The sequence below is a fragment of the Lampetra planeri genome, chromosome 49, assembly GCF_965212315.1.
Source record: "Lampetra planeri chromosome 49, kcLamPlan1.2.h2, whole genome shotgun sequence".
Taxonomy (NCBI): domain Eukaryota; kingdom Metazoa; phylum Chordata; class Hyperoartia; order Petromyzontiformes; family Petromyzontidae; genus Lampetra; species Lampetra planeri.
The window spans coordinates 2,990,889-3,016,977 of record NC_136155.1 but is presented as its reverse complement, the minus strand read 5'-3'; the positions used below and the strand labels follow the sequence as shown (position 1 = coordinate 3,016,977).

Sequence of the window (26,089 nt, the reverse complement as noted above, 5' to 3'; positions counted from 1 at the left end):
AATAATCCGGCTCATTAACCACCTCAATGTAAAATAATATTTGTGGCTCTACATCAGCATCAGTCATACGAAGAAGTACATTTGGTATTGGCGCCATCATTCTTGTAATTGGCAAGGCGATCATCCGGAAGGAAGGCGCCGCTGTGTTTCACAGGCTGCTGTAGTTTCACACTGGTGCGATGTTGCTGCTGTGTGTGATCTCAATCGAGTAGTTTGGAGCGTAATGTTTAAGAGTTGGAAAATTTCGGACCATGACGCCGACACACAATGGCCTACCCGTTACAAATAACGTCACGGAATCTTTGTGAGTGGAGCAGACGCCGCGTGTTTTTCCGGTTAGTACGCACGACTGCAGTAATAACCAGGGTGGCCTGCCGGATTCGAACCGGCAACTTGTACAACAAGCGGTGAAGACCCTCCAGCTGGGCCATGTCGTACTCACCGGTATCCTGCCCCCTCGCGTACAGTTCAAACCGCCCCTTAAAAGTGGACTGGGCCAAACATCACGTTATAACTTGCTCGTCATAAAGAGTCTTGAGAGTACAATTTTGATTAAAAGCTTCTTTCGTGACTGCAGGGATTCATATTCTTGGTTCTTTCGGTAAAGTCACGTAGAAGGGAAACAATAAAATAATAAAAATATAAAACAATAAAGTTCTCACGACGTTTCGACTACACTGTTTTTTCACACCTGATGATGATTGCTTGTGTTGCAGTTGAAACGTCGTGAGAATTTCATTGTTTTATATTTTTATTATTTTATTGTTTCCCTTCTGCGTGACTTTACCGAAAGAACCAAGAATATAGTCTTGACAGTGTTTGTGCGCCTGCCATATTGACTCTTTGCGTACAGGGAGGAAACTGGAGTGCCCGATGAACAGTTGCACGTTCGAATGTACTTGAAAATGCACAACTCTCAAAATCCTACTCCAGTTAACCTTCTTGCTCTTCCGCCTTCTAGATCCATCCTGTTGATTTTCTGACGAAAAGTATTCGGTGGATTGTTTCCGCCGTGTGGTGAGGTTCATCCACGGCGGCCGTGTTTTAAATCCGCATCTTTAGCGGCCGTTTTTTTTTCCTTTTACACAAAATGCTCCAGCGCTGCAGCGCTCGAAGTCGTCCATTGCACTTGGTGCGATGCGCAGGTTACAAACGCGGGACGGAATGCAGTGAAGCAGAGCGACGCACAAATCTCCGTTACAAAAACACCCAGAGGAAGCGAAATTAACAGTACGCGGTTAATTATGCCGGGGGAAAATACGGATATTGCGCTTGCCGCTCTTCAGGCTTTTCTAAACAGGTTTTCGCGCTACCAACGTGCGTTTGTGATAATTGCGTTAATTATAAGAGCGCAACTCTGCCCCGACAGCTGCGAGCTAGCAATTTGCAAATCCCCACAGTCGATGCTTCTGTCTGACCCCAGCGATTAAGTTCACGACTGCTCAATTCATTCGCGCCCTGGCGAACAGAGACAGTTTTGTCAGCGCCGGATAGATTCCACGGACGGCGTTGAGGAAATGCGCGTGAGCGCCGTCAATTCCGTTTCTTGTTGTCGTAACGAAAAGGCCCCCGATAACGAATGCCGCTGACAATAGCATCGCCCCCCCCCCCCGGGGCAGTTATTCTGCGACACTGCAGAGGCGTAAATTAATCTCAATTTGCATTAATGACATCCACTGATGACTATTATTATTAGATATTTCACCGAAGTGCCGGGTGCGTGCCGCGGAGCCGGCGCGTCGAGACGTGCGCAGATTCGCGACCGCCAGCCCCCCTGGGGCTACATGCAGACCTCCTCCCCCCGTTGTCCTCCGCGGGTGGCGGTGTTAATTAATCCAATTAGGGCCTTGCGAAACACGTGCCCGAGCTCGCACACAGTAACGTCGCTGTGGGGCGCAGCGAGCAGCAGCAGACGGCTTGCCAGTGACTGCGGAGTTTGTTGTCTGTGCCGGTTGGCCGCTGCTCGGGGTTTGCAGCTCGGTCTGCGGAGTGGGTTTGTGGCGCAAAATTTATTCCGTCGTGCGTTTGTCTTGGAATGGGAAATGTCTCGCGTTTTTCTTCTCTCTGCCATAAGCTAAAAACGTCCATTGTAACCGGTATTCGCCAAACATCCCCAAACTGAAATATGACCTTCCAATGACTCAATTGGGATTAGACACAGCAAGATCTCGCACCCTAACTGCAAAAACTTAGCAGGGGCCTCTTGGAAAAAAAACTTCACTTTCTTGAGGCTCAGTGGGGCTTTCCTGGAGGCAACGGTGAAAAACGTATCCATGACACACTTGCTATGTTGACGTACCCTATAAAGGATTGTGCGTTTGAATGTATTCCTTGTTGAATGCAGTGTTTACTGCTCGATTCATTACATTCACCGGGCGGGCCACCTGTTCACGGCACAAGACTCGTCCACTCGTGCGCGTAATCCCAATGGGACCAACTCCAAAAATGCTCTGCTTTCTGCGACCGGCGTTCCAACTGCTTCGCAGCACGCGGGCTCACCTGTATTATGGCCGTGAGCCTGCGGATGAGATTCAGTTGTGAGTGGCCGATAAAGCATTTAACTCGATTCATAAGCAGATTATCTGGCTGGGTGGCATCGTGGCGCCAAGATTGACTTACGGTTAAAAGATGAGAAGTTCTAATCGCGGTTGGGGGGGGTCAACTCTGTACTTAACGCTAGCACACCGGTGTGTTGGAGAGCCAAGCCACCTGGGTTCTCCAATGCACCGGTGTGCTGTACTAGTGACGAATTGGCATGTTTTGTTCACGTGACAAAACCTTACTAATTGGCTGTGTCGGGTGGTGGCGGGTTTAACGGCACATTTATATATTTACGCGATCCAACCAAAAATACTATTATGAATAATGGGGAAGCTCGCAGCCCTGCAGCGAAAGTGCCACACGCGGTAATCACAGGTGGATGGTGCGGCGTGCAGGACGGTGGCGGACCAGGTCGGCGAGGCGAAGGCAAGCGGGAACCTGGGGAACACACTCAAGGCGCTGGGGCGGTACGACGAGGCGGCCGCCTGCTGCCAGCGACAGCTCGACATCTCGCGCGAGTCCGGCGACAAGGTGAGAGACCCGCGATGCTGCTGCTGCTGCTGATGCGTGCTGCTGCTGATGCTGCTGCTGCTGCTGATGCTGATGCTGATGCTGCTGATGCTGCTGCTGCTACGCTACCTCGGGGGTGCCACGACTCCAAAGTCAAGTTGGTTATTTTCAAGGTCTCGCCTCGTGGGTTTTTATCCGTTCGCCGGATAAACAGAAGCCGTCACCGGGAGGTTGGAGGCGAAGCCCTTCCGTGAGTACCGCGTACTCGACGGAGTGGAACACTTATAATGGTCAATACAGCAGGCTCCGGGTGAATCTGTGAGAAAAAGCTTCATGGCTCATCGAATTCCTCCAGTGTCAATAAATATTGCGATTCTGGGTGTCGCCGGTGGTCAACGCCCTGGACAATGGTGGAGTTTTTCGTTTTCCAGTATTCCTGACGATGCCCATATTATATATGGATGAAAAAAGGAACATATATGTACTGTTGCATTACTGTCATTGCATGGTCATAGTAAAGGCACCGATGTAGTAAAGAAGAGGGGATCCTGAGTAGCCTGTAATCATGAACAGATCAGAATGACCACCGGCAACCACCACGGGCACGAGCGACGGTCTCGCACAGCTGATGCGGGAGGCCGTCCACGCGTGTGTCTGCACAGGTGGGGGAAGCCAAGGCGCTGTATAACCTGGGGAACGTGTACCACACGCGGGGCAAGCAGGCGGACGCCGTGGGGGCCCACGAGCCCGGGGAGCTCTGCGACGAGGCCAGGAACGCCCTCCTCGCCGCCGCACAGTGCTACGAGTGAGTGTGGGGGCGGAGACGGACGGCGTGTTTCACCGTACTTTTTACTATGCTCCCCCCCCCGCCCCGGCCCGGTCAGCGTCTGCGTGGGCCGTGAAGGCGGCGGACGGCGTCCGGGACAGGTTTTGTGATGTCGCTTGCCGCTGACGTCACCCGTGGCTGGGTATCGAACTCGGCTTGCTGGGTTCGTAGTGCAGTGTGACTACCACTGCACCACTGCTGGCCCAGGACCAGTGTGGTTATTACTCGCCACCGATGTTGGCCGCGGCCGGGAATCGGACTGAGGAAGCCAGGTTTTGCACCATCGCTCAACTCCGTTCACCATTTGCTGTGTATAATAAGCGGGACAGCCTGCAGGTAAACAAGCGCCTTGTCAGCTCGTGGGGTTTCCCAGCTCTCACTGCGGTCACGCAGAGCTTAACGTAGCTGCCCTCCCGTATGGCGGCGATCGACAATGACACCACAACCCCTCCCCCGCTTGCAGCGTGAGTGACGGGCTTGCCTCGCGCGAACACCGCGCTCGCCGCATAAACTCTGCCGTCGCGAATGTGCCACAGCGTGTGCTTTTTAGCTAAACCCCTTGTCATTTAGCGAGCAATCTCGCGATGGCCGCTCATAAAAGGAAGCTGTTTTTCATGTCCGTGCGACTACGCAGCATCGGCCCGGTTATTGATTTTACCGCTGAAACGTTTTTGGATCGTGGCTAAACTGCTGGCGTCTGGGGTTTTGCGCTGCAGTGCCAGATTTATGACACTGGCGGTCAGCGCGAGTGCTCTTAGCCGATGAAGGCGCCCCAGTAGAGGCGCAGAGGGAGAGTGTTCGTGCGTGCGGCGCGTGCGTAGCGGAGGATCCCGCAAGGGCGGCGTGCGATTGAAACAAAAAGCAAATTGAGCAAACACGAAGAAAGTCGAATAACGTTGCCACTAAATTACGAGTAACGATTTGCCTAATGATAACGAGAGCACGGCGGACGGGAACGTTAATGGATTGTACCGTAGCGTAATTTCAAGTGGGAGAAAGTGGATGGGTGAGTGATTATCAATTGTTTACACATGCACATACTCGACATGCGTGTCTGCTGCTATGCGTGCTTGCTTGCAAGCGGCGGGGCAGGTCGTTCTGAGAGTGGAATCTGTCACCCCACGCATGTTATTTTTTTCAATCGCGTGCCCGGATACGATTTGTGTAACTTAGCCCTGAGTCGTCACGTGCGGCCCCTTTGTCAATCCACTGCTGGATGAAGGCCCTCCCCCACACCGCGTCGCTCGTCGGGGTTTATTTTGACCATACTTCACCACGCTGGTCAGTGTGGGCCGGTGAAGGTGGGCAGCCTTGATCTTGGAGTGTAGAAGTAGAGTACAACCATTGGCCAGAATATACTGCAGTGATGAAATTGACAATACTCCAGCAAAATAAACGGGCTTGAGCCTGGTTAGTGCATGGATGGGTTACCACCATGCACAGACGGGTCAGCTCATGTAATGAAAGGGGGAGGGGGGGGGCTGAATGTAAAATGTATTATGCTGCATTGACGGAAACTAAAACGGTTAATAGTACGTAACGATCTCAAGCTCTGGCAATCTTTGCTTAAAATCATCGTGTGAAACTTCAGCGTGGTTGTACAAAGAAACCCACCACGCCGGTCTTTAGCTCTTCCCTCGAGAGAAAGCGCAATGGGCGGTGTTGTTGACACGGAGCGTGCCGGCTCTCCGGTTGTCTGTGCATGTGCATCGCTGCCAACGCAGCAGCGGCACGCATCTCGTTGTTGTTGTTCACTGCAGTACGAACCCTACTGCCGTTGAACTCCACTGCGGTTGAACCCCGCTGCAGTTGAACCCCACTGCGGTCGAACCCTAATTCGTGAGATGTAATGGTGCCATACGTATTCACAGTCACAGTAACGTGGATTGTTAATTGCTTTCATTGTATTCCTTGACGTGTTTGATGCCGACTAGTTACATAGATGGGGGGCTCCATACATTCACATTATGCATTACTGGAACCATGTAATTTAGATACAAACTACCATTCGCCCCGAGGTGTGTAAGTTAGATATCACATGCAATGAAATTACGTACACTATTTAAGTCTCACTTAATTTAGTTGCTGGCCATCCGGACCGGTGGCTCAGCGGTGGAGCAAGCGGCTCGCGATCGCAAGGTTTGCCACTTCCAATCCTCATTGACTCAGCCCATCATCTCTCCGGGGTCTATACAATAAGTCTCACATTGTGGGGAAGTCAAAAGCGGTTGTCCGATGTCAAGGCTGAATAGATACTCGCTTCCGCCATAGGAATGTGGAATTTCCACCACTGACTTTGCAGGGCTGGAAACAGCAGACAAGCACCAATACAGGAGGTCACCGACTTAGTCTTTGGTTCTTTCAGTAAAGTCACGTAGAAAGAGAAAATGATAAATTAAATAATAGCATACGACGTTTCGATTGCTAATATTTATGCTATTATTTATTTCATTTATTTATCTTTATACGTGACTTTACCGAAATAACAAAAGAGTAATTCATGCAGTCACGAAAGTGCCAAATCGAGGTCACCAACTTGTTTATTGACACGCTGCCCATCGCCGTCGGTGCCCTACGCCGCTGCCCTTTGCCGCTACCCATCGCCACTGCTGCCCATGGTCGCTGCCAATCGCCGCTGGCCATTGCCTTCGCTGCCCATCGTCGCCACTGCCCATCGCCACTGCCCTTTGCTCTTGACAAGTGTTTCCCTGCGGTTGCAGCGCGAACCTGGAGATCGTGCGCGTGCTGAACGACCGCGCGGCGCTGGGCAGGGCTTTCGGCAACCTCGGCAACACCCAGTACCTCCTCGGCAACTACGACGAGGCTGTGGAATTTCACCAGGAGGTGAGACTGCGAGCCCTTCACAGTCGTCCGTCTGTGTCTGTCTGTGTCCGTCTGCCCTGGCTGGGAGAGTTCTTTATTGACGGTCAAGTGCAGCACTTGCAATCATTAGTAATTGCTTTCGTCTGCAAAAAAAAGCTGTTTCTGTGTTCACCATAAATGTATCGCCTCCTTTTCCCCCTTTTATGACTACTGCCATGTTGCTTCTTGCACTGTTCCTGTGAACTTCACTCACCGATTCCACCATTGCTTCCTTTTTGTGAGGGAGCGGGTGAATTGGTGAGTGAGTGAAACGTCGTGATTGTTATTATTTTATTTTTATTAATTTTAATTTCAATTTTTTTCCTACGTGACTTTACCGAAAAAACTAAGAGTATGAGTGAGTGAATGCGTAAACGAGCAGGTGAATGGGCGATTGAGTGGGTGATTGGGTGAGTGAGTGGATGAGTGATTGAGTGGGTGGGTGATGAAGTGGGTGAGTGAGCGTGTGAGTGGGTGAGTGAAGTGACTTCCTTTTTTTCCTTGCCTTGCTGCTCGCTCCCTCCCGTTCCCTCCCGCATTTCGCGTGCGGTTCCGCGCTCTGAGACGCTTGTTACCTTACGGGCGCATTACGCACGCCGCTGTCGTGTGGCGCGTGGAAAACGAACACGGGGGTCTCCCTTTTGCCCTCCGCAACAGAGGCTGAAAATCGCCAAGGAGTTTGGGGACAAAGCGGCGGAGAAGAGGGCCTACACCAACCTGGGGAACACGTACGTGCGCCTGGAAGACTTTCCGCAAGCCGTTGAGTACTACAAGTGAGCGGCCTTCCCTCCCGACGATGCGTACAGCGTCGCGGATTTGCGATGACCGTTGCAGACTGATAATGTGTGACGGGGTTGTAAGGGCACTGGAATGATATGTTCCCATTGTCAGAGTGGTGTTAAGTGATAGCATCAGGGCACTAGAATTTTATTGATATTGTACAGAGTGATATTGTGTGATCGTATCAGGCAGGGCATTAGACTGATAATGTATATATCGTACCAGAGATGCAGAGGAGGAAAGTGCCATGATCAAATTATGAACCAATAAAACGTTTCTTTCCTAATAATTGGTAATTGATTACAATGTAATGTGCACAATGCTAGTACCTATGCCTGAGCAATGACCCAACTTTGCTGAAATCCTGTGGTTAAATCAGGTGGTTTGATGAAGTTTTTGATATTGATGTATTTTGTGGTCTACATTAACGAAAGAAAACATTCCAATAATAGTTTATTTCTCGTCATCATCATCATCATCAGCCGTGCTGGATGAAAGCCCCCCGAAGCTCCCCCCCATATCTCATCCTATTGCCTGTTGAGAAAAGTAAGTGGGCTTGGGCAGGACACGTCGCTGGAAGGAATGACAGCCGATTGTTCAGACTCATGACAGCCTGCCAGCCGGGGAAGGGGGGAGGGTACACACGCAGATGCTCGATCAGTTTAATGCGTAGGCTTTCGGGACCAATATCCATAATAGAGGTTTATATTTTTAATATTCTGGCTGTCGCCTGATGATGCTGGTTGTAATCACCGGCAAAACGTCGTGATCTAACCCAAAAAGAAACCCCCCGTTAAGGTGCTAGATCAGTCGTCGCATCTCGAGACGCGGAGCGATGGCAGAGCGGCTTGCCGAGGCCTTCATCCAGACGTGGATTGATTATGGCCGACGACGATGATGACGATGGCGGTGGCGCAAACGGACGTCGTTGCTCATTAACATTGCTCTATGCTGCTCGTCTTGCCGCTCGGCCAGAGGCCGCAAGCGGGTTTTGATTCCTTACCCGTACCCGGCCGCACCAGGGTCGCAAACAGATACCCGTACCCGGCCGCACCAGGGTTGCAAACGGCTACCCGTACCCGTACCCGGCCGCACCAGGGTCGCAAACAGGTACCCGTACCCGGCCGCACCAGGGTCGCAAACGGCTACCCGTACCCGGCCGGGTACGGGTAGCCGGGTATCAGGTAGGGTGTACGGGTATCGGGTACCCGGTTGCGACCTCTGCGCTCCGGTCTCTGACGATTGCTCGTGGTGGTGACGGTGGCGGTGGTGGCAGGAAAGCGCTGCAGCTGGCGCGACAGCTGCGGGAGCGAGCGGCCGAAGCACAGGCGTGCTACAGCCTGGGCAACACCTACACGCTGCTCAGGGACTTCCCGCTCGCCATCCAGTTCTTCCTCAAGCACCTGGCCATCGCGCAGGACCTCAGCGACAGGTGCGCACACGTGCGACGGGTGGGCAGGCATTCATTAACTCCTTTCAACTAAGGTTGACTTGTGTATTTGTAACGGTGGGAGGGCGGGGGGCGGGGGGCTCACGATAACTTGTGAGGCCCCTTGTTTTAACAGAACTCTACTGTGCAGTTGTGTTGCTGTTAGCGACTTGCCCGAGACCAAACCGGCCACATTGATCACAGCATTGTCCAAACCGTGGAGATGAAAACCAAAGCGAAAAGGATTCACAAAACCAGTGCAATGATAATAATCATTGTTATTTCAACTTGTAACACGCTACCATTGTACAGTAGAGAGAGAACAGCTCAGAGGTGCGAGGAGGAGCCACAGATGAGCAGGAAAGGCAGCAACATGTGAGGAGGCACTACCAACAATTGCCGAAGCTCTGCGATCCTTTTTATATAAAGGTGTTATCGGCCAATTAACGAGTGTTTACTATATGCTAGTGCACGCCGCCCTTCCCCTGCCGATGTCTGTATTACAATTGTGCTGTCAGCATCCTATCATGAGATGTAGTATCCACCTGCATCTCTCGCAGAGTAGTGCAACCCTTCGTGCTAGAGGAACGGCCCACGGAGTCGGATACAGCAGAGCTACCTCTGAGATAAGCTTCAGGCTTCCCGTGGTCCAGACAGTAGGGGGCAGCACTTTCCCACTTGATCCGCCACTGAGAATAACGACCATTGCGTGACGGCCAAGCCAACGTGCAGATTCTCCGAGTTGTAATGTAGACAAATTAAGTGCAGAGACAAATTTTACGTGATGTGTTTTTTGTGCATTCAACGGCGATGGCGCTGTGACCATCGACTCGCACGTGAGCACCCGGTTTAAATACGGGCAGTTGAAGCCTCGGATTAAAACCCAGAGTATCAGAGGTGCCCACATCAGGCACTGTGACCTCCGTACCACCCCGTCAACCTCTTGCAAAAGCACTTCTTATGAGACGTCCAGCAGCAGGAGGAGGAGAATGGAGGAGGGTTAGTGTTGCGATGTTTCGCTGATAACCACAACTAAAACGACTTGAGTAGATCACGCTGCCTCCTCCCAGTTCGAAGTGAATCACTGAGGTTGATTAAAAGATGTCTTTGAGGGAGCCAGTGTCGCAGCTTGGCTTGCTGAGCGTGGCCATTAGGGTGAATGTCTGATAGTTATTATGTGCGTGGCGCGTGGACTCCACTAAACCAGACGGGGCTCTTTTAAAAAAATACGGGTCGGATCGTTTGACTCCGCGCTATTCAACGTCAGCGTTTACGTTGCGCGTAGTGCTCAGTGCAAATTAGTGGCCGTCCCAAATTAGTTTAAGCTTGAATGCATTAGCTCTGCGCCGTCTGTCCGTCCGCCTGTAACTTGGGATGGCCATGGTAACTTGCGTAAAGATGACCCAATGTAAATAACTTATTTGTCTAAAGTTGTGTTGCTATAAGGGAATTACCCTGTAGGTAATCGGCCAAATTGATAAAAGGGTTGGGCCAGAACTTGTCGGTAAAAATCAGGCAAGGCAATGACACCATGGGCCACGATAACTCTCATAAACAAATACTACATTCCGAGCATGTTGGACAGCAATACAGAATTGATGCGTTTGCATGATTTTTTTTCTTCTTTGTTTGGTCCATCGCAACGCGATGTCCAGCATTGTAGGGCGGCAGGTTGGCGCAGTGGTAGCACCCGTGTCTTACAGCAAGAAGGGCCCTGAGTTTGATTCCAGACTTGGGTGCCTTTTAGTGTGCCGTTTGGCACGTTCGCCACCTGTTCTGCATGGGTTTCCTCCGGGTTTTCCGGTTTCCTCCTCCCACAGCTAAACAAACACACGCTGTAACGGGTTCATATTCTTAGTTCTTTCGGTAAAGTCACGAAGGTAAAAAATGAAATAAAAATAAAATAAAAATCACGACGTTTCGGAGGCAACACAAGTCTCCGTCATCAGGTGACTTGTGTTGCCTCCGAAACGTCGTGATTTTAATTTTATTTTTATTAATTTTTATTTCATTTTTTACCTACGTGACTTTACCGAAAGAACTAAGAATATGAATCCTTGCAGTCACGAAAGCTTCAAATCTAGAAGCTGTAACGGGTGTTTGACAAACATCCCAATGGAGCAGGACCCTTCCTATGTAAATCATAAACGGTTAATATTGTATGTATGTGCGTTGTAAGCATGTGGAACTTCTTTCACGCCATGCATAACCAACCGTGCTCTCGTGGTCTACAAAAACGAGGCGCGGTAATTTTGCTTGGAAATGTCAACGTTGCCGAGTAAAAAGACGCCAGGCCCCTTGAAATCATCGACGCTGCCGTTTCTTCTTCTCGCCTCGAAAGGCCGACAAGTAAAAAGCAAACCGGCCCCCGGCCGCCTTTGATGTCGGTAAAGATAGCTCCGTCGAGGCCTCGCGGCAAATCAAATTGGGCGAGTGTCTGGAACTCGACGCCACTGTAATAATTTGATCTTCTCTGCGCTTGTTTGCTGGAAAAGGCAAATCGGATTTCCAGGAAATTGCTTTTTTTCATTTAATACCATTAGTTGCCGGGTCAGTTGCGCCGCATGGAAAGTGTCTTACTCGCCAGCTAGAGCGGCTGTGCAGACAAGTGGCAGATAGTGAAACACATGCGTAAGATGCACATGCACATGTGCAATCCACTGCTGGATGAGGGTCTACGCGGGGGTGCGGCGTTGGGTCATTTTCATCCTCGAAGCTTTTACAAAATTAAATCTGCTGCTAAATATCTTCGAGATCATTTAATCTGGCAGAAGCTTCTCTTCCCAGTTGCTGCTCACAATCCCTCCCATGTGGGACCCAAAAGTGGTTTACATTCCTTCTGTGTGGCGGCTGATAATCTCTGGGATAACCGAGCGAGAACGTCTGGGATCAAAACCTCACCATCCTCGTCCCACTCTACATCAGATTTCATCGCGCGTGCACGTGCAATTGATCTCTGCTTCACAGGCCTTCAAGTTATAAATGTTTGTTTGATTTTGTACGGGGTGTAATCTGTTAGCCTTGTGTTCTTTGTGCTGATTTTAACGTGTTGATCCGCGACTTTGCCACTCGCTACTTGACCCTGTGCAGTTGTTTGTGGATAGTTTTGTTCGAGTTTTTGTTGTTGTTGCTGTAACCAGGTTTCTGTAACCAGATCCCCAAGGAAAATGAGTGTGTATTATTACCCAGTGCATTTTTCCCATGCCACATTAAACCGAGCCTAACCCCCATGCAGTGCGGGTCACCGTTGGGTTATTTGACCTCAGCACGCTGGTCAGTACGGGTCGGTGAAGGTGGGGAGGGTGAACACGGGAGCATAGCAAGTGTGGTACAACGGTAGATTGTGTTGCATCGCCCACAGACGGTAGCCGTCTTTGGGAGCCTGGCACACCTGTGGGCGCACATCCAAGCGCTGTCCAGGCTCAAATCCCTGCTTGGCTTCTGAGATACTGATGAGATCGGACGTTTCCCACGCGGTCTGGTCATAGGCGAAAATTAATTGACGTTTTTTTAAAATGCGTCAAATGTCAATGCGATTTCCTGCTCAAATGAGCCACATTGAAGCAATGGTGCTCATCTCCTGTTTACAGCGCTGCAGATCCAGTGGTGGTAATTCCATAGGACAACCACTTTACTTCCCCACAAAGTGGTACCCATTTTTATCGACCCTGGACGGATGATTGATGGGCCAAGTCAACCGCCGACGCCCCCCCCTCTAACTCGGATTTGAAGTCACGACCTTGCGATTGCGAGCCGCTCGCCCACCGCTCGCCCCACCTCCGAGCCACCGGGCCACGATAACCAACTGGCAGCAGCGTCGGTCACTTTATAATTTTAGTTTTAGACACAGGGCGAGATGCGTTTGTCAAACGGATGTCAACTCGGGGGAAAAACATCGCCCGATTCACCACTCCTCGTGCCGCTGACGAATGCCTCCCCATGTCACTTGCTCACAGCCAAGGGCGTTTTCATCATCAATCCCGGATGACCGATTCATTCTGTTGCCATGTTCCGTTACATTAAATCCTTGTGCTGCCCGGCAGTGCCATTAGGCAATTTCATTAACTGCCGCTGCAAAGTCGGTGGGCGGTGTCACAGCAGTCTCTGTCAGCATCAAGATGAATCTCCTATCGTCCGTCCGCGGCGTATTTAGGTCATTTTTTTGCACAGGTCTTGAGAAGCCGTTTCCCATAAGTACAGTGCCAAGGGTAAGGGTCTAAGAAAATGTAATTTGAAGGACTCTTGAGATTCGAGACCCATAGGCTCACACAGAGACCCACAGCCTCAGACAGACGCATATATTCGAATAATTATTAGCATCGTTGTGGAGAATACAAAGAATAAAATAAATCAGCAGACAATACATCTTCCCATTTCCGTCTCTCCAAATTCAAAAACAAAGCTATTTTTGTACACATCCCATCGGCCGGACAGCCTTCCGGGAGTGCGCATACTGTAACGGATGTGTGAAGGAGACTTTGGTTATTTACGTAGTTATTTATATGTTGCACAACGACGATAAGATTTTTGTGTATTGTTACATTTTGTGTCGAACTAGGACGCACATCGTAAAGAGAGGGTCACTGCCTGTAAGATGGGCAGTTCACCAGCATTGATCCAGGCAAGCCTGACTGAAAGTATGCGCTCGCAGAAGGCCAAGCGGCTGATGGTATGTCTAAGAAATACTCGCAGATCAGAAGGGCTACGGAGAGATGCCTCTGGTGCAGGGCAGGAGGAGTAGGGGGAGACCGAGGCCGAGATGGGAGGATGCGGTGGAGCGAGAGGCGAGGGCAGCCGGTTGTGACGAGAGAAGAGGCGCAGAAAGAGAAGATCACCGAGGGTGAAAATGCGAGCAGCCGGACCCCATGGGGATGCGGGATTCTCGGCGTGGAATCGTGGAGAATGGGCCCCGGTCTCGTTAGAACCATTGTGAATTGTGAAGCCATGTCGTTTGCCCTTCCGTGGGAAGCGTGAGGTCGTGCCAGTCGGTCGTTTGCAATTGCGAGGGGAGGGCTGCGTCCCCGAGTCCTTGAGCAGAGGGCATCGCTAAATCTGTAAACCCCACGGATTGTGAGCACTGCCGGCCGAGAGCCCCTGCAAAGAGCTGGGAGAGTGGGCGGCGTTGTCTCAGCGGAAATCTCGGCCACCGCTTCATTCCAATCCTGTCCCGCACCTGAAGAAACTGACGCAAGCAGCATCTTCGCGAGCATTGACCCAGATTCCCCGTGTAACCCCCCGCGCAGGCTGTCGGGGCAAGTGCACTTGGCGAAGTGGCACTTATTCAGGCCGGAACGGCGCGTGAGGGAGCGGTGTGGCCGGTTACCACGTCCGGCTGCCTTTGTATCCCCAGAAAGTCGGTCACGTGTCTGTCCCTCCACGTTAACACGTCCCATCAGCCGCACGACCTTCTGGCAGTGCATACTTTCACCAGCATTGGTTCGGTGCAAGCAAACTGGACCGGTTTTGATGCGTGGCGTCGCATCAGCAGTCGGGCTCGCTCGAACCAATGTCGTCCACCCAGCAGTTTAAACAAGGTACAATTAAGTTGATCGGCAGGTCGCAAATGTGGTGGGGTAAAGTATGGGTGCGCCCACATTTGACCAAATACCCTGAAGAGGGGCCCGTCTATATTTGAGACTCTTCCGTCAGCGGTGGCCTGAGCGAGGACTTTGCAGGGTTGCGCCTCTGCCTGTTACAAACGCGTACAGGACTCATCGCCGTGCCTGCGCGTTTGCTCGCCGCGGCCGCTGCGTTTGGCGCGAGTCGTTTTGGCGGCGGCTCGGCTCTTCCCGCTTCCACCTCCTCCCCCCGGTGTTCGTTTCCTGCAATGACTTCACCCTCCAGCCGTGCGAAGCCTCCCGTGGGGTGTCCAGCTTGAACGGCGCGGCCTCCCCCCGTCACGTCGTCGCGTGAGGACCGGAGTGGCCTCCTCGAGGAAGGAAGCGAGCGAGCGAGGGAGGGCGCGATCGAGAGGGCCCGCTGATGTCCTGCCCCCTTTTGTGCGTTGCGTTTGCCGTCAGGGTGGGCGAGGGGCGTGCGTGCTGGAGCCTGGGCAATGCGTACGCGTCCCTGGGAAACCACCAGCAAGCGCTGTCCTTCGTCACAAAGCACCTGGCCATATCCAAGGAGGTACGCAGCGCCGCTGTTCCCCTCGTGACCCCTCGTGACCCCTCGCGACCCCTCGTGACCCCTCGTGACCCCTCGCGACCCCCTCGCGGCCACTCATGGCCCCTTGTGGGTTCCGTGCATACGGGGTTACCACTGCGCCGGTTGTCATGATACGATATAGGTTATCAAGATACACGAAGATTATCGCAATGTCAGTAGTGCCTTTATATTTCGCGTGTTTATTGTTTTGTGCGTGTGTGCACGCTGCGGTGTACTTCTAAATTATTCACCTGCACTTCTCACTACATAAGCCTGCCGCAAATCTTCTAATGATTGCAACTTTACATTCCAGGACAAGTATAATCATTACTTGATATTTTACATCTACACAATTAGAAAGATGGTGGTGACTTTGGGATGCTTTTATCTAGCGGATGGATTGAGCGTGTTTGATGACGATGGCAAGTAGGGACACGGCCCGCGAACGCAGACGGACGAATAGAGAATAGGTGCAAGCAGAGTTTGGCGAGGAGTTAAACTCGCGGGTGAGTGGAGTCAAGCGGAGGACGACGCGTTTGTCTCAATTTACGCGATTTGAGCGGAGGCGCGGTCCGGCCCGTTTAGCTCCCCACAAAGTAATTGTGACGTTGCAGCGTCATGTTGCCTTTACACGCGAGGCACGCGCACGTTTCGACTCGCTCCATCCCTCTCTCCGTCCATCCGTCTCTCCGTCCGACCCTTCCGTCCCTCCGTCCATGCGTCTCTTCGTCTGTCTCTCTGTTCGTCCGACCGACCGTCCGTCCGTCCATGCGTCTCTTCGTCTGTCACTCCGTCCGACCCTTCCGTCCCTCCGTCCATGCGTCTCTTCGTCCGTCTCTCCGTCCGACCCTTCCGTCCCTCCGTCCATGCGTCTCTTCGTCTGTCTCTCTGTTCGTCCGACCGACCGTCCGTCCGTCCATGCGTCTCTTCGTCTGTCACTCCGTCCGACCCTTCCGTCCCTCCGTCCATGCGTCTCTTCGTCCGTCTCTCCGTCCGACCCTTCCGTCCCTCCGTCCATGCGTCTCTTCGTCTGTCTCTCCGTTCGTCCGACCGACCGTCCCTCCGTCCATGCGTCTCTTCGTCCGTCTCTCCGTTCGTCCGACCGACCGTCCCTCCGTCCATGCGTCTCTTCGTCTGTCTCTCTGTCCGACCCTTCCGTCCCTCCGTCCATGCGTCTCTTCGTCTGTCTCTCCGTTCGTCCGACCGACCGTCCCTCCGTCCATGCGTCTCTTCGTCCGTCTCTCCGTCCGACCGATCGTCCCTCCGTCCATGCGTCTCTTCGTCTGTCTCTCCGTCCGTCCGTCGCAGGACGTGGGGGAGCCACTCGGCCGAGCGTGCAGTGGCACCCGCCGCCCACCCTGCCACCCGCGGCGTGTGGACATATGGCGGTGCCTCCCGGCCCACGGCTTGTTTACAACGTGTCAAATGGCGGGATGTCATGAAGAAATAAATTATTGCGACGGTTGGGTAGCACACCTCACGGCATTGGGATCATATTGCGCCTTAAAAATAATTGTTATTATATTATTTCGGCAACAAGTTCCTGGGTTTGATTCCCGACTGGGACGCGCTTCTGCGCGGAGTGTGTATGTTCTCCCCCTGACCTGCGTGAGCTTCCTCTGGGTTTTCTGGGTTTCCTTCCATAGCTTAAAAAAAATCTAACCTATCGGCCAAAACCACATCCCATTGCAAAACAATTACACAGCCATTTACTAATTTGGGATTGCACATAGCAACATCGCACCTGACTTGAAAAACGTCTTGAGTGGTGATGTTTACACACCGCACCAGGTACGCATTAGAGGCTGAGTCGACCTAGGGGAGGCCCAGGACCAGTTCAGATAGTCATCTCTGGTGTTGGTGATCGTGAGCAGGAATCGAACTTGGGTCGCCGGGTTCGTAGCCCAGCGTGCTAACCGCGACACCTCCGCTAGACTAGACACACGCAAGCAGAGTAAACTCTCATTACTTCCACCCGGCCGGGCTAATCACTTATTGACACCGAAGTTGAGGCCGGGCGTAGTGGGAAGAAGTGACGATCTGTCAAGCCGCCAAAGAGATGAATCGCGCTCGCCGCTCAGCGGTCACCTGTGACGGCTGGGCCCGTGCACTGCAGGGGGCGACGCGCGTATCGGTCGTCGGGACTGCGCGGGGAGAATATCCACCCCCCACACCCCCCCCCCCGGAGTGGCAGAGTGGTTGGAGGCGCAGCTGGAAGGGGGGTGGGGGAGGGGAGGGAGATTGGGAACGTCCGCACGCGCCGTGTTTCGGGGAAAAATAATGGGTGGCGGTAAAACTACATAAATGTGGCGGCGTGGTGACACATGAAGAGGGGACGATGTGTTCCCCAACCCTGCCACGGACGGGAAAAAAAAACCACAAGCATCACTCACATTCAAACCATGGCTAATTGCGCCGTTGTTGCCGTGTTCTTGATGCATCAAAGAGCCTTGCATTCTCAGAATGTACGGTGTGTGTGTGTGCGTGTGTGTGTGCTGCATGGCGTCGGTCGATAACGCTCATGGTTAACAAGCTCGCGTGCTGCACACGATTATGATTGTTGTCATTTTGTTGCCGAATGGGGAAAGTGTTGCCTCTGTGGCTACAAGGTTCAGCGTTGGCCTGTGTAGTCCTCACGATCGTTGTGCTTCTCAGCAGCCAGCGCAGCATGGTTGGATTCTGTTTCACGAGTTTCGGAAGCACCCGCTTGTCCTGTACGTTGGAAGTGTTGTGTAGCCTGTGCAGCGAGTATGCGGGAGCATTGCATATAGGAGCCGGAGTGATACTCACAGTTTTGGAATTTAAGGCGATGTAGTAAGTTTATGAGGCTATGACCAAATGGTGCAGAATGTACCCGATTGCGTCCGATCTCGAAAGCTAAGCAGGCTTTGAGTCTGGATAATGGTTGGAAGGGCGATGAATATGTACGACAGGTTGTTATAGGCTGCGGGGCCACATAGGTTTGGCAGTGCAGCGCAATACATTGTTGTACCGTGTCTGATGCTTGCTGCATTCAACCATGACCAGTGCGGCGTGGGGAGGCCTCGCATCCAGCAGTGAATAGAAAATAGCTGACGGTGGTGATTGTGAAGCAGCAGTGCAGATGACAGTGCCTCCAGCGATCCAGACATGGCTTTGCTCACAACTTGCTCATGCAGAGCTGCACAAATTCAATAATGTTCTGCTCTTAATTGGAACGGACAAAGTGCCCCGGGCTGTGAACCGGCTCGTGATTTCAAACACACGGACACACGCACCACGCGCACGCACAGACGCACGCACAACGCACGAATGCACAGACGCACGCATACAAAACGGACACGCACAAATGCACAAAGTCACACCAGCCACAGCCGTGGCACAGGACAGACGCCGGATTTACTCTGGAACGAAAAGTGGCGAGTCTGTCTGCTGCCGCTCACGTTGTTCGGCGATGAGCGCCGGCGAACGTGAACCGTGCCTCGCCATGCCGCGGTGCCACACCAATGCTGGGCGGACGGACCCCCAATCTGGTGAAGCTGGGTTCTATTGATTTTCGTTGAAATAACATTTGTTGTCATTAGTTTTCACCTAAGTTATCCGGCAATCGAGGGGAAGACCTCAGGCCAGATGGTAGGATACGGTTAGGTCGGATCAGATCTTGGAGGTCGCTGTGTGTCACCTGTGCAGCAGCTGCCGGTTCTGGTCGGAAGGTAGAAAGCGCTGGCGATAAGGGGCGATGGCATCACCGGCTGTGGCCGCGATGACGTCTCGATCCTGACTACGAGACTAGAAATCATCCATTCGGAACTCTGGCAGCGTGGCTCAAACCTTCGTGCTAGCGGACGGCCCGCGAACGACGTGACCTCTGGGCGTCTTTAAACTTGTCAACGTCGCTGCCGAGATCACGAAGGCGCCGGCCGGTGAGGTGGCGAGCCACCCATTCCCCGCCACGCGGAGTGATGAGCGTCCCTGGCGCCGGCGCTGCGTGTGACGGGCAGGTTGGCGACTGTAACGGCGAGCTGACGGCACGTCTCAACCTCGCTGACCTGCAGTCGACGCTCGGCATGGCGCAGGCGTCCGAGCAGGCGGAGCGAGCGTCGCCCGATGACGATCACGACTCCGAGTCGGACTCTGAAGGTGAGCGGCGTAGTTTGCCTTGTGTGTGTGTATACACGCGGCCTCCCTGTGTCACTCTTATATCGCTACTACAACCTCAGGTTTTTGTGCCCGTGAAATCTCACTCGCTGATATCTCCGGCCGTGTTGAGGGCTCGGTCTCTCATCCACACTTTGTTCAACCACCACCACCACACTTTGTTCAACACACTGAAGGTCACAACAACACACTCACTCGCCTACTAACCCATTCACTCACCGACGACTCACTCACCCACTCACTCACTCGTAAACTTACCCACCCACTCACCACACTACAGGTCAGCTCACTTGTCTTTCTGCTTCTTCCTTCCCATTGCTCCACTTGGGAATTTCTTCCAATTTTTTTTCCCCAAGCACGGCGGCGCGCATTTTTAAATCCTTTATATTAAGTTCACTTGCTTGCTTGCTTGCGTGCTTGCTTGCTTGCGTGCTTGCTTGCTTGCTTACGACCGTGCAAATCTTTCGGTCGTTTTTTAACCCACTTCCCGTGATCCAATCGAGCTGACATTTTCCACACAGACTCGTTGTGCGAGACAATTAATGTTCGTGAAAAAAAATTCCCAAAATGTTACACTGTTTAGGGAAAACAAATTAAATATTTAATTACCAATTGCTTAATACTGGCAGACAATCATCTGACCCATAGGTGGCAGCCATCTCAAGCCAGAGGACGAGAAGACTCTAGCCGCCACGCATATAAAGGATTTATAGTGAAAAACTTTGTTTTTTTACGGGTTTACTTGTTAAGAAATTATTCTTGACGTCGATCAAACCCTGACACTGCTGCCGTGGGGAGTTTCTGATGTAGACGAGACTGATTGACTAATTTTTTACCTGTCGCGAGCTCGGGCTCGTACCGTCTCAGAAGCAAGCTAAGCAGGTGTTGAGCATGCGTATTGCTTGAATGGGGGCGACCACCGTGTACAAACAGGTTGCTATCGGGCTTGCGGGGACACGTGGCGGGCAGCAGAGGGCAGAGCAGCAACATCCATTGTTGTACTGCACTTCTCATGCACGCCAACGGCGATGCTCCCAGGCCTCCCCGACCGGCACTGACCGTTGGTACCCTGATATCCCGCATGGGCGTGGTGAGGCCATCACCTAGCAGTGGATTGGCAGATGTGCGTCCACGCGAGGGAGATGAAGCCCCGTCCGTATTCTTAGTCACAGCTCGGTTCAGGCTTGGCCCCGGCTCAAGTGAGCCTTGGTTCAAAGCCACATATCGCTTAAGCCAACTCCATAAACACGGTCCCAGCCACGCTGAGGATTTCCGGGGAGCTGAGCCTGAGCGTTAAGAGGTCGAGCCAGATTTCGAGCCATGACCACGAACACACGCGACCGAGGATCGTACGAGCGACGCTTCGGGCGATTGAGAGGTGAACGTCACGACGCTTGTTTTGGCAGGCGAAAAGACGAGGCCGAGGAGGCGATTGAGTATGGAGAACATGGAGCTCATGCACTTGACCCCGGGAAAGGTCGGCAAGGTACGGGGCGGCGACGCGAGCGGTGTCATTTTGAGAGTCACCAATTATCCCCGAAACGATATCAAGAAAATGTAATTCTCTCCGACGTGTGTTCGGCTTTCACCGCGTGTTGTTCGGCGCGATGTCTGACGTTTCAATCCACGTGCCGGGAGCTTCTGCAGGAAATTATCTGAGCAGTTCTATGCTCTCCCAGGGCATTTGAGTTGAACGTAGCTCTTAGAGGAGCTCCCGGAACGTGGAGCGAAACGGGGTCACCGATTAGGAGTCTGCTGGGAACGTTGTTTGGAGCCCAGGTCTTGCTCTACGCCATTTCCGATTCAAGCTTTAAATGTCTTGGCACTAAATTACGAAAACATGGAGCAGATTTAGGGTGGCTCTGGTACTAATATGTTCCAGACATGGGCATATTTCAAATACAATTGCAAGCGAAGTTACCGTACAGCAGAATCGACAGCTAACTCTCAATGTGTGATTTGGATGGAAGATTAACCAGGAACATTTTTGAAGCCATGGAATTCCAGGTGTTTGGGGGAATTAATAATCATTAAGAATTTACACAGACTTCATTCACTGACAGGGAGAGACAGAAAATTCCAGAGGCGCGAGAAATCACCGAGAAGCGGGAAGGATGCCAGAATTTTGAGCCAAATATTGCCCAAGCTCTGTGGTCCTATGTCTGAATGTTTGAGCAACTCCATTGCCGAGTTGTTTATACACGTGGGAGAAAACTGGAGTGTCCAGAGAAAACCCACGGGTGTGAGGGGAGGCGGGAGGGGGGGGATAACACTCAATCTTCCGTACAGGATGGAAATTAACCCACTTGCTGTACTGCCACCATACCCTGGCCAGCCAGGAGATGGCGACTTCGAGGCCCACGGGTGGGGAGGAGGAGGGAGCTTCGCGAATTTGCCTGCCGGATTGCGGGCGCGTGCCCCGGAGAATGAATGCAATAACCCAACTCCTCTCTCGCGACCGCAGCCTCTGAACGGCGACGTGGGATCCCTGGCCATGGCTGGGGCGGTGGTGTCGGCGCAGCAGAATTCCGTCTCCACGGCGGCGGCGCCGGCGACGTCCAGGCCCTCTGGGAAGTCCCTTTTGCCGTCGCGGCTGCGCGGCAAGAAGCAGCGCGATGGCGCGGAGATGGAGCAGCGAACGACGTCGGTGGATTCGCGTGACGTCGCGCTGCAGGTGTCCACCAGGGTGAGTGGTGCCCGGCCGGCAGACGGCTCGCCGCATAGGCTCCGCACAGATGGCTTACCGCAGAGGGGTCACCACGGAGGGCACCACACAGAGGGCTCACCGCAGAGGGTTCACCACAAAGGGGTCACCACGGAGGGCTCACCGCAGAGGGCTCACCGCAGAGGGCTCACCGCAGAGGGCTCACCGCGGAGGGTTCACCGCAGAGGGGTTAACACGGAGGGCTCACCGCAGAGGGTTCACTGCATTGGGGTCACCACGGAGGGGTTAACACTGAGGGCTCACGACAGGGCTCACCGCAGAACCGTGGAGTTGTTGTGGGTCAGTGACATGGCCCAGCAGCAGCACATTTGCCATTCTTTGCAGAGGTTCGCAGTTCGGTCCTGGCAGGCCACCCTGGTTAATACTACGGGCTTGTTAACTATAAAATAATACACATCCGTCAGCTTCACAGTGGGCATTGAAGACCCCCGTGATGCCATTTCGAAAACAGTGGGATCATTATCTGCCGGCGACACAGTCCAAATTTGCCAAATGTGTAAAATTACACCACAAATTGCTCATTTGGGATCGCACATACATTAATAGCGCAAGAAGCAGGTAATTTTTGTTGTTGTATTTTCACAAAACATTTTTTTTATTCCTATCGTGCTGCTGGCATAATTATTTTCCATTAAGAATGATGGAATGTGTTGCGCATGACGCTTCCCTGAAGACTTGGCGTTCAACAGATGACTCGCTGAAAGAATCCTTTCTGCGGCGCCACACGCAAATCAAAAAAATAAGTTGGAATCCATCCGTGACCCGATGGGCTTTGCAGACCAACATTACCCAGGTTTACGCGCTCAAATTTCAGACTGGCTTTGGCCTTGTGAACCTCAACAGGATTCGCCAGATGTTGTTGGCAAGGGAATTCCATATAAACTATGGGAGCCTGCTAATTGCAATTAGAACCATCGCACACTCCCCTTGTGCAGTGCTGTTTATACAACAAAAACGGACGTAGGAGGTCATCCGAGCTCCACTTTTGACTGTATTTTTCCATTGTTTCCCCGATGTTACCCGATTGCGCTATCGGCACCGTGATGTCCGCGATCGGACATCACAGAGCCACCCCTGAGATCCCGTCTTCACGTGACCTCTGCTCAGCACACGGTAGAGAGCAGCACTTCCCCACCCACTCTACGTATATTTAATTCTCAGAGTTTGAATATAGCCAAATTATAAATGTAGAACCACATTTAACGTGATGGGTTTTTTGCGTGTGCAGTCATTGGTGACTGGGCTTACACCATCAACTCGCTGATATATTTTCAGCACCCTCTACTGCAGGGTGCTTTATATCCAATCCGTGACTTACATTCAGGCCTCATCTCAACACATTTGAAAGCGCACCCCCAGTAGCAGTCGTCCCTATGCGGCACAAGGTGACTCGGCACCTGGCCTGCAAGTGGGCATGTGTGCGCTGTCTGTAGGGGGGCGATGATTGCTGGCTGCTGTGTGCAATCGCAAGAGGACCTGGTCTCATCACAACTCGGTCTATGAAAGTGGCTCTGAGCTGTCCTTTCTTTTTATTATTACACTTAATTCTAGATTTGAAGTTTTCCTGACTGCAAGGATCCATACTCTTTGGTTCTTTTATTTTATTATTTTTTTTATTTTCACCTACGTGACTTTACCGAAAGAACCAACGAGTATTATTACACTTGTTTACCCAGGAAGGCCTCATATTTTTCAGGAGTGGTCCCACCAATTTTTCGCAGAAGGGAGAAATCTTGCCGTGTATGATCTCAATTGGCTGATTTGCAGGTCATTTTAAGCGTCGGGATGTTGATATTTTTTGGCCAGCACCGATTTACAACGTACGTTAACTTTAGCTGTGGGTGAAAACTGGAGGAGCCGGTGGAAAGCCACGCAGAACAGGGGAAGATAACCACCTCAAGACTAAATTTCGATTTAAAGCTTTCGTGACTGCAGGGATTCATCTTCTTGGTTCTTTCGGTAAAGTCACGTAGAAGGGAAAAAATAAAATAATAAAAATAAAAAACATAATAAAATACAATTCTCACGACGTCCTCGGCTGCTTGCGTTGTGGCCGAAACGTCGTGAGAATTGTATTTTATTATGTTTTATTTTTAAATCCTTTATATTAAGTTCTCTTGCTTGCTTAGGACCGTGCAAATCTTTAGGTCGTTTTTTAACCCACTTCCCGTGATCCAATCGAGCTGACATTTTCCACACAGACTCGTTGTGCGTGACAATTAATGTTCGTGAAATTTTTTTTCCAAAAATTTACACTTTTTAGGACAAAAATATATTTAATTACCAATTGCTTAATGGTGCAATGCAATCATCTGACCCATAGGTGGCAGCCATCTCAAGCCAGAGGACGAGAGGACTCTAGCCGCCACGCATATAAAGGATTTATAGTGAAAAACTTAGTTTTTATGGGTTATACTTGTTATTATTTTATTATTCACCTCAAGACTCCACACAGAACAGGCACCCGAGCCAGCACTCAAAACCCAGGCCTCCTCTCGCTTTGAGGCGCGAGCGTCACGACTGCACCACCGCCACCCTGCCGCCCGCGTAGTGCGCGCGGCGTGTTTGCAAGTCAGGCGGGGCCGTGTGACCCGCAGGCGATCCTTTGTTTGGCTCGGGTGTCACCAGCGATAATTTCCCCGCGTCGTATCGGGCGCGCGGGCGGTTGAGTGCACGTTCTGATTAGCCAAATTTGCACCGCATATTGATTGCGCCGGGATGCCAAAGATAAATGTGCGACCTCGCCAGGGTGCAAATGCAATTCTGGCCGCAGGGCATGTTGAAGGCTACCTGCCAACAATTTACGTTTTTAATATATATAAAGTATAATTAAACTCAGCAAGTAGCCATACATAATTAAAGCAATAAAGCTGCTTACAAGTGAATACATTCGATTTGCAGATGAAAGGCCATTCTGATGGGTCAGCAGCCTACTTGCAGTACTATAAGAACATTTCCTGAAGGAATTCGATTAACTTAAAAATATGTTTTTCACTGATGTCCCGTAGACAGGTGGGACTCTTGCAACTGATCATTGCTCTGTTGCTTCCCAACAGTGCTCGCTCGTGTGTACGAGTGTCGCTACGTAACTTCACGTTGATTTATTTTATCGCCATATTTTGCGTGAACGGGTGAGAGCTCCAAAAACCGGGATGGAGTCTCACTTGCAAGAGGGTCACCTGGTTCATCAGAAAGACAAAAACAACAAAGATGTTTGCCACTTACTGGCTACTCTGTTTTAAATGCATATTCATTCTGACATTCACAATGCACGCATATAGTTGTTAAGGTGCATACACTCAGAGCATCTATGGGTCTATACGGGTCTCTTAGTGAGTCTATACGTTGCTGTGTGTGAGTCAATGCGTTAGAATGTGGATATGTATGACTTCTAAACGCGACCGCATCTCAAAGCGCCGTACGTAAGGAGTTAGCTGACGGATGGCTGCGGAAAGGGAATGAGTTCCAGGTTGTGGGGGGTAATGCCTTGATATTAGAGTTAGGGGGAGCCAGCTGTACCAGGCACGGTGTCACTGTTAGGAGCCTTCTCACGCCCCGCCGTACTGCGGGCCTGGCCCCCCTGCCACATTTAAATCACCTCTAATTGGAGCTCACATAAAATTAACGGCAATCGCAATCTGTGTAAGGAGGCCTGGGGGCTTGCGAGCCACACGTCTCACTTGGTGTTGACTGGTTTTTTAATGATATGCTAATTGGATTATGCCAATTCCTTATACCCGGTTCAATGACCACCAATCCACAGTTTTAGTTTTAACCGTGCAATTCCGCGCGCCGCTTGGAATCGGCGCTTGTCTAATTTTAATTATGCATTGTGAGCAAATGACAAGTTACGGTTTTCGCGCCAGCAGGGAGCGGTTCGGTATAAACCAACCGGTGAATTAAATTCTGCATCTATTTATGCACCTGCCCCCCTCCCCACTCCTAAGCGGGAGCGCTAAAATGGTACAACCTCTACGATAACACTGGAGGTGAAAAAGACTTTGACGCATTATCATAACAACACTCAAGATTCCGGGGGACTAATTATCACGTAGCATATTTCCCTAGTTAAAAACAAATATGTAAAAATACATCGCCGCCCGTTTATACCGGGCTGCGCCAAAGCCGCCGT

The 26,089-nt window shown here is 51.6% G+C and overlaps 1 protein-coding gene across 5 annotated transcripts in view; it reads left to right on the top strand.

The window, feature by feature from the left end:
• Positions 1-26,089, top strand: part of LOC144734006 (G-protein-signaling modulator 2-like) — a 47,610-nt gene that overhangs the window by 15,211 nt on the left and 6,310 nt on the right. For all 5 annotated transcript variants that reach the window (XM_078616042.1, XM_078616040.1, XM_078616043.1 and 2 more), the window contains 9 exons: positions 2,937-3,072; positions 3,714-3,856; positions 6,598-6,721; positions 7,397-7,512; positions 8,796-8,951; positions 14,969-15,077; positions 19,076-19,214; positions 20,639-20,718; positions 21,697-21,918. In XM_078616042.1, the coding sequence (XP_078472168.1) occupies positions 2,937-3,072; positions 3,714-3,856; positions 6,598-6,721; positions 7,397-7,512; positions 8,796-8,951; positions 14,969-15,077; positions 19,076-19,214; positions 20,639-20,718; positions 21,697-21,918 (1,225 nt within the window). The remainder of the gene's footprint in view (positions 1-2,936; positions 3,073-3,713; positions 3,857-6,597; positions 6,722-7,396; positions 7,513-8,795; positions 8,952-14,968; positions 15,078-19,075; positions 19,215-20,638; positions 20,719-21,696; positions 21,919-26,089) is intronic.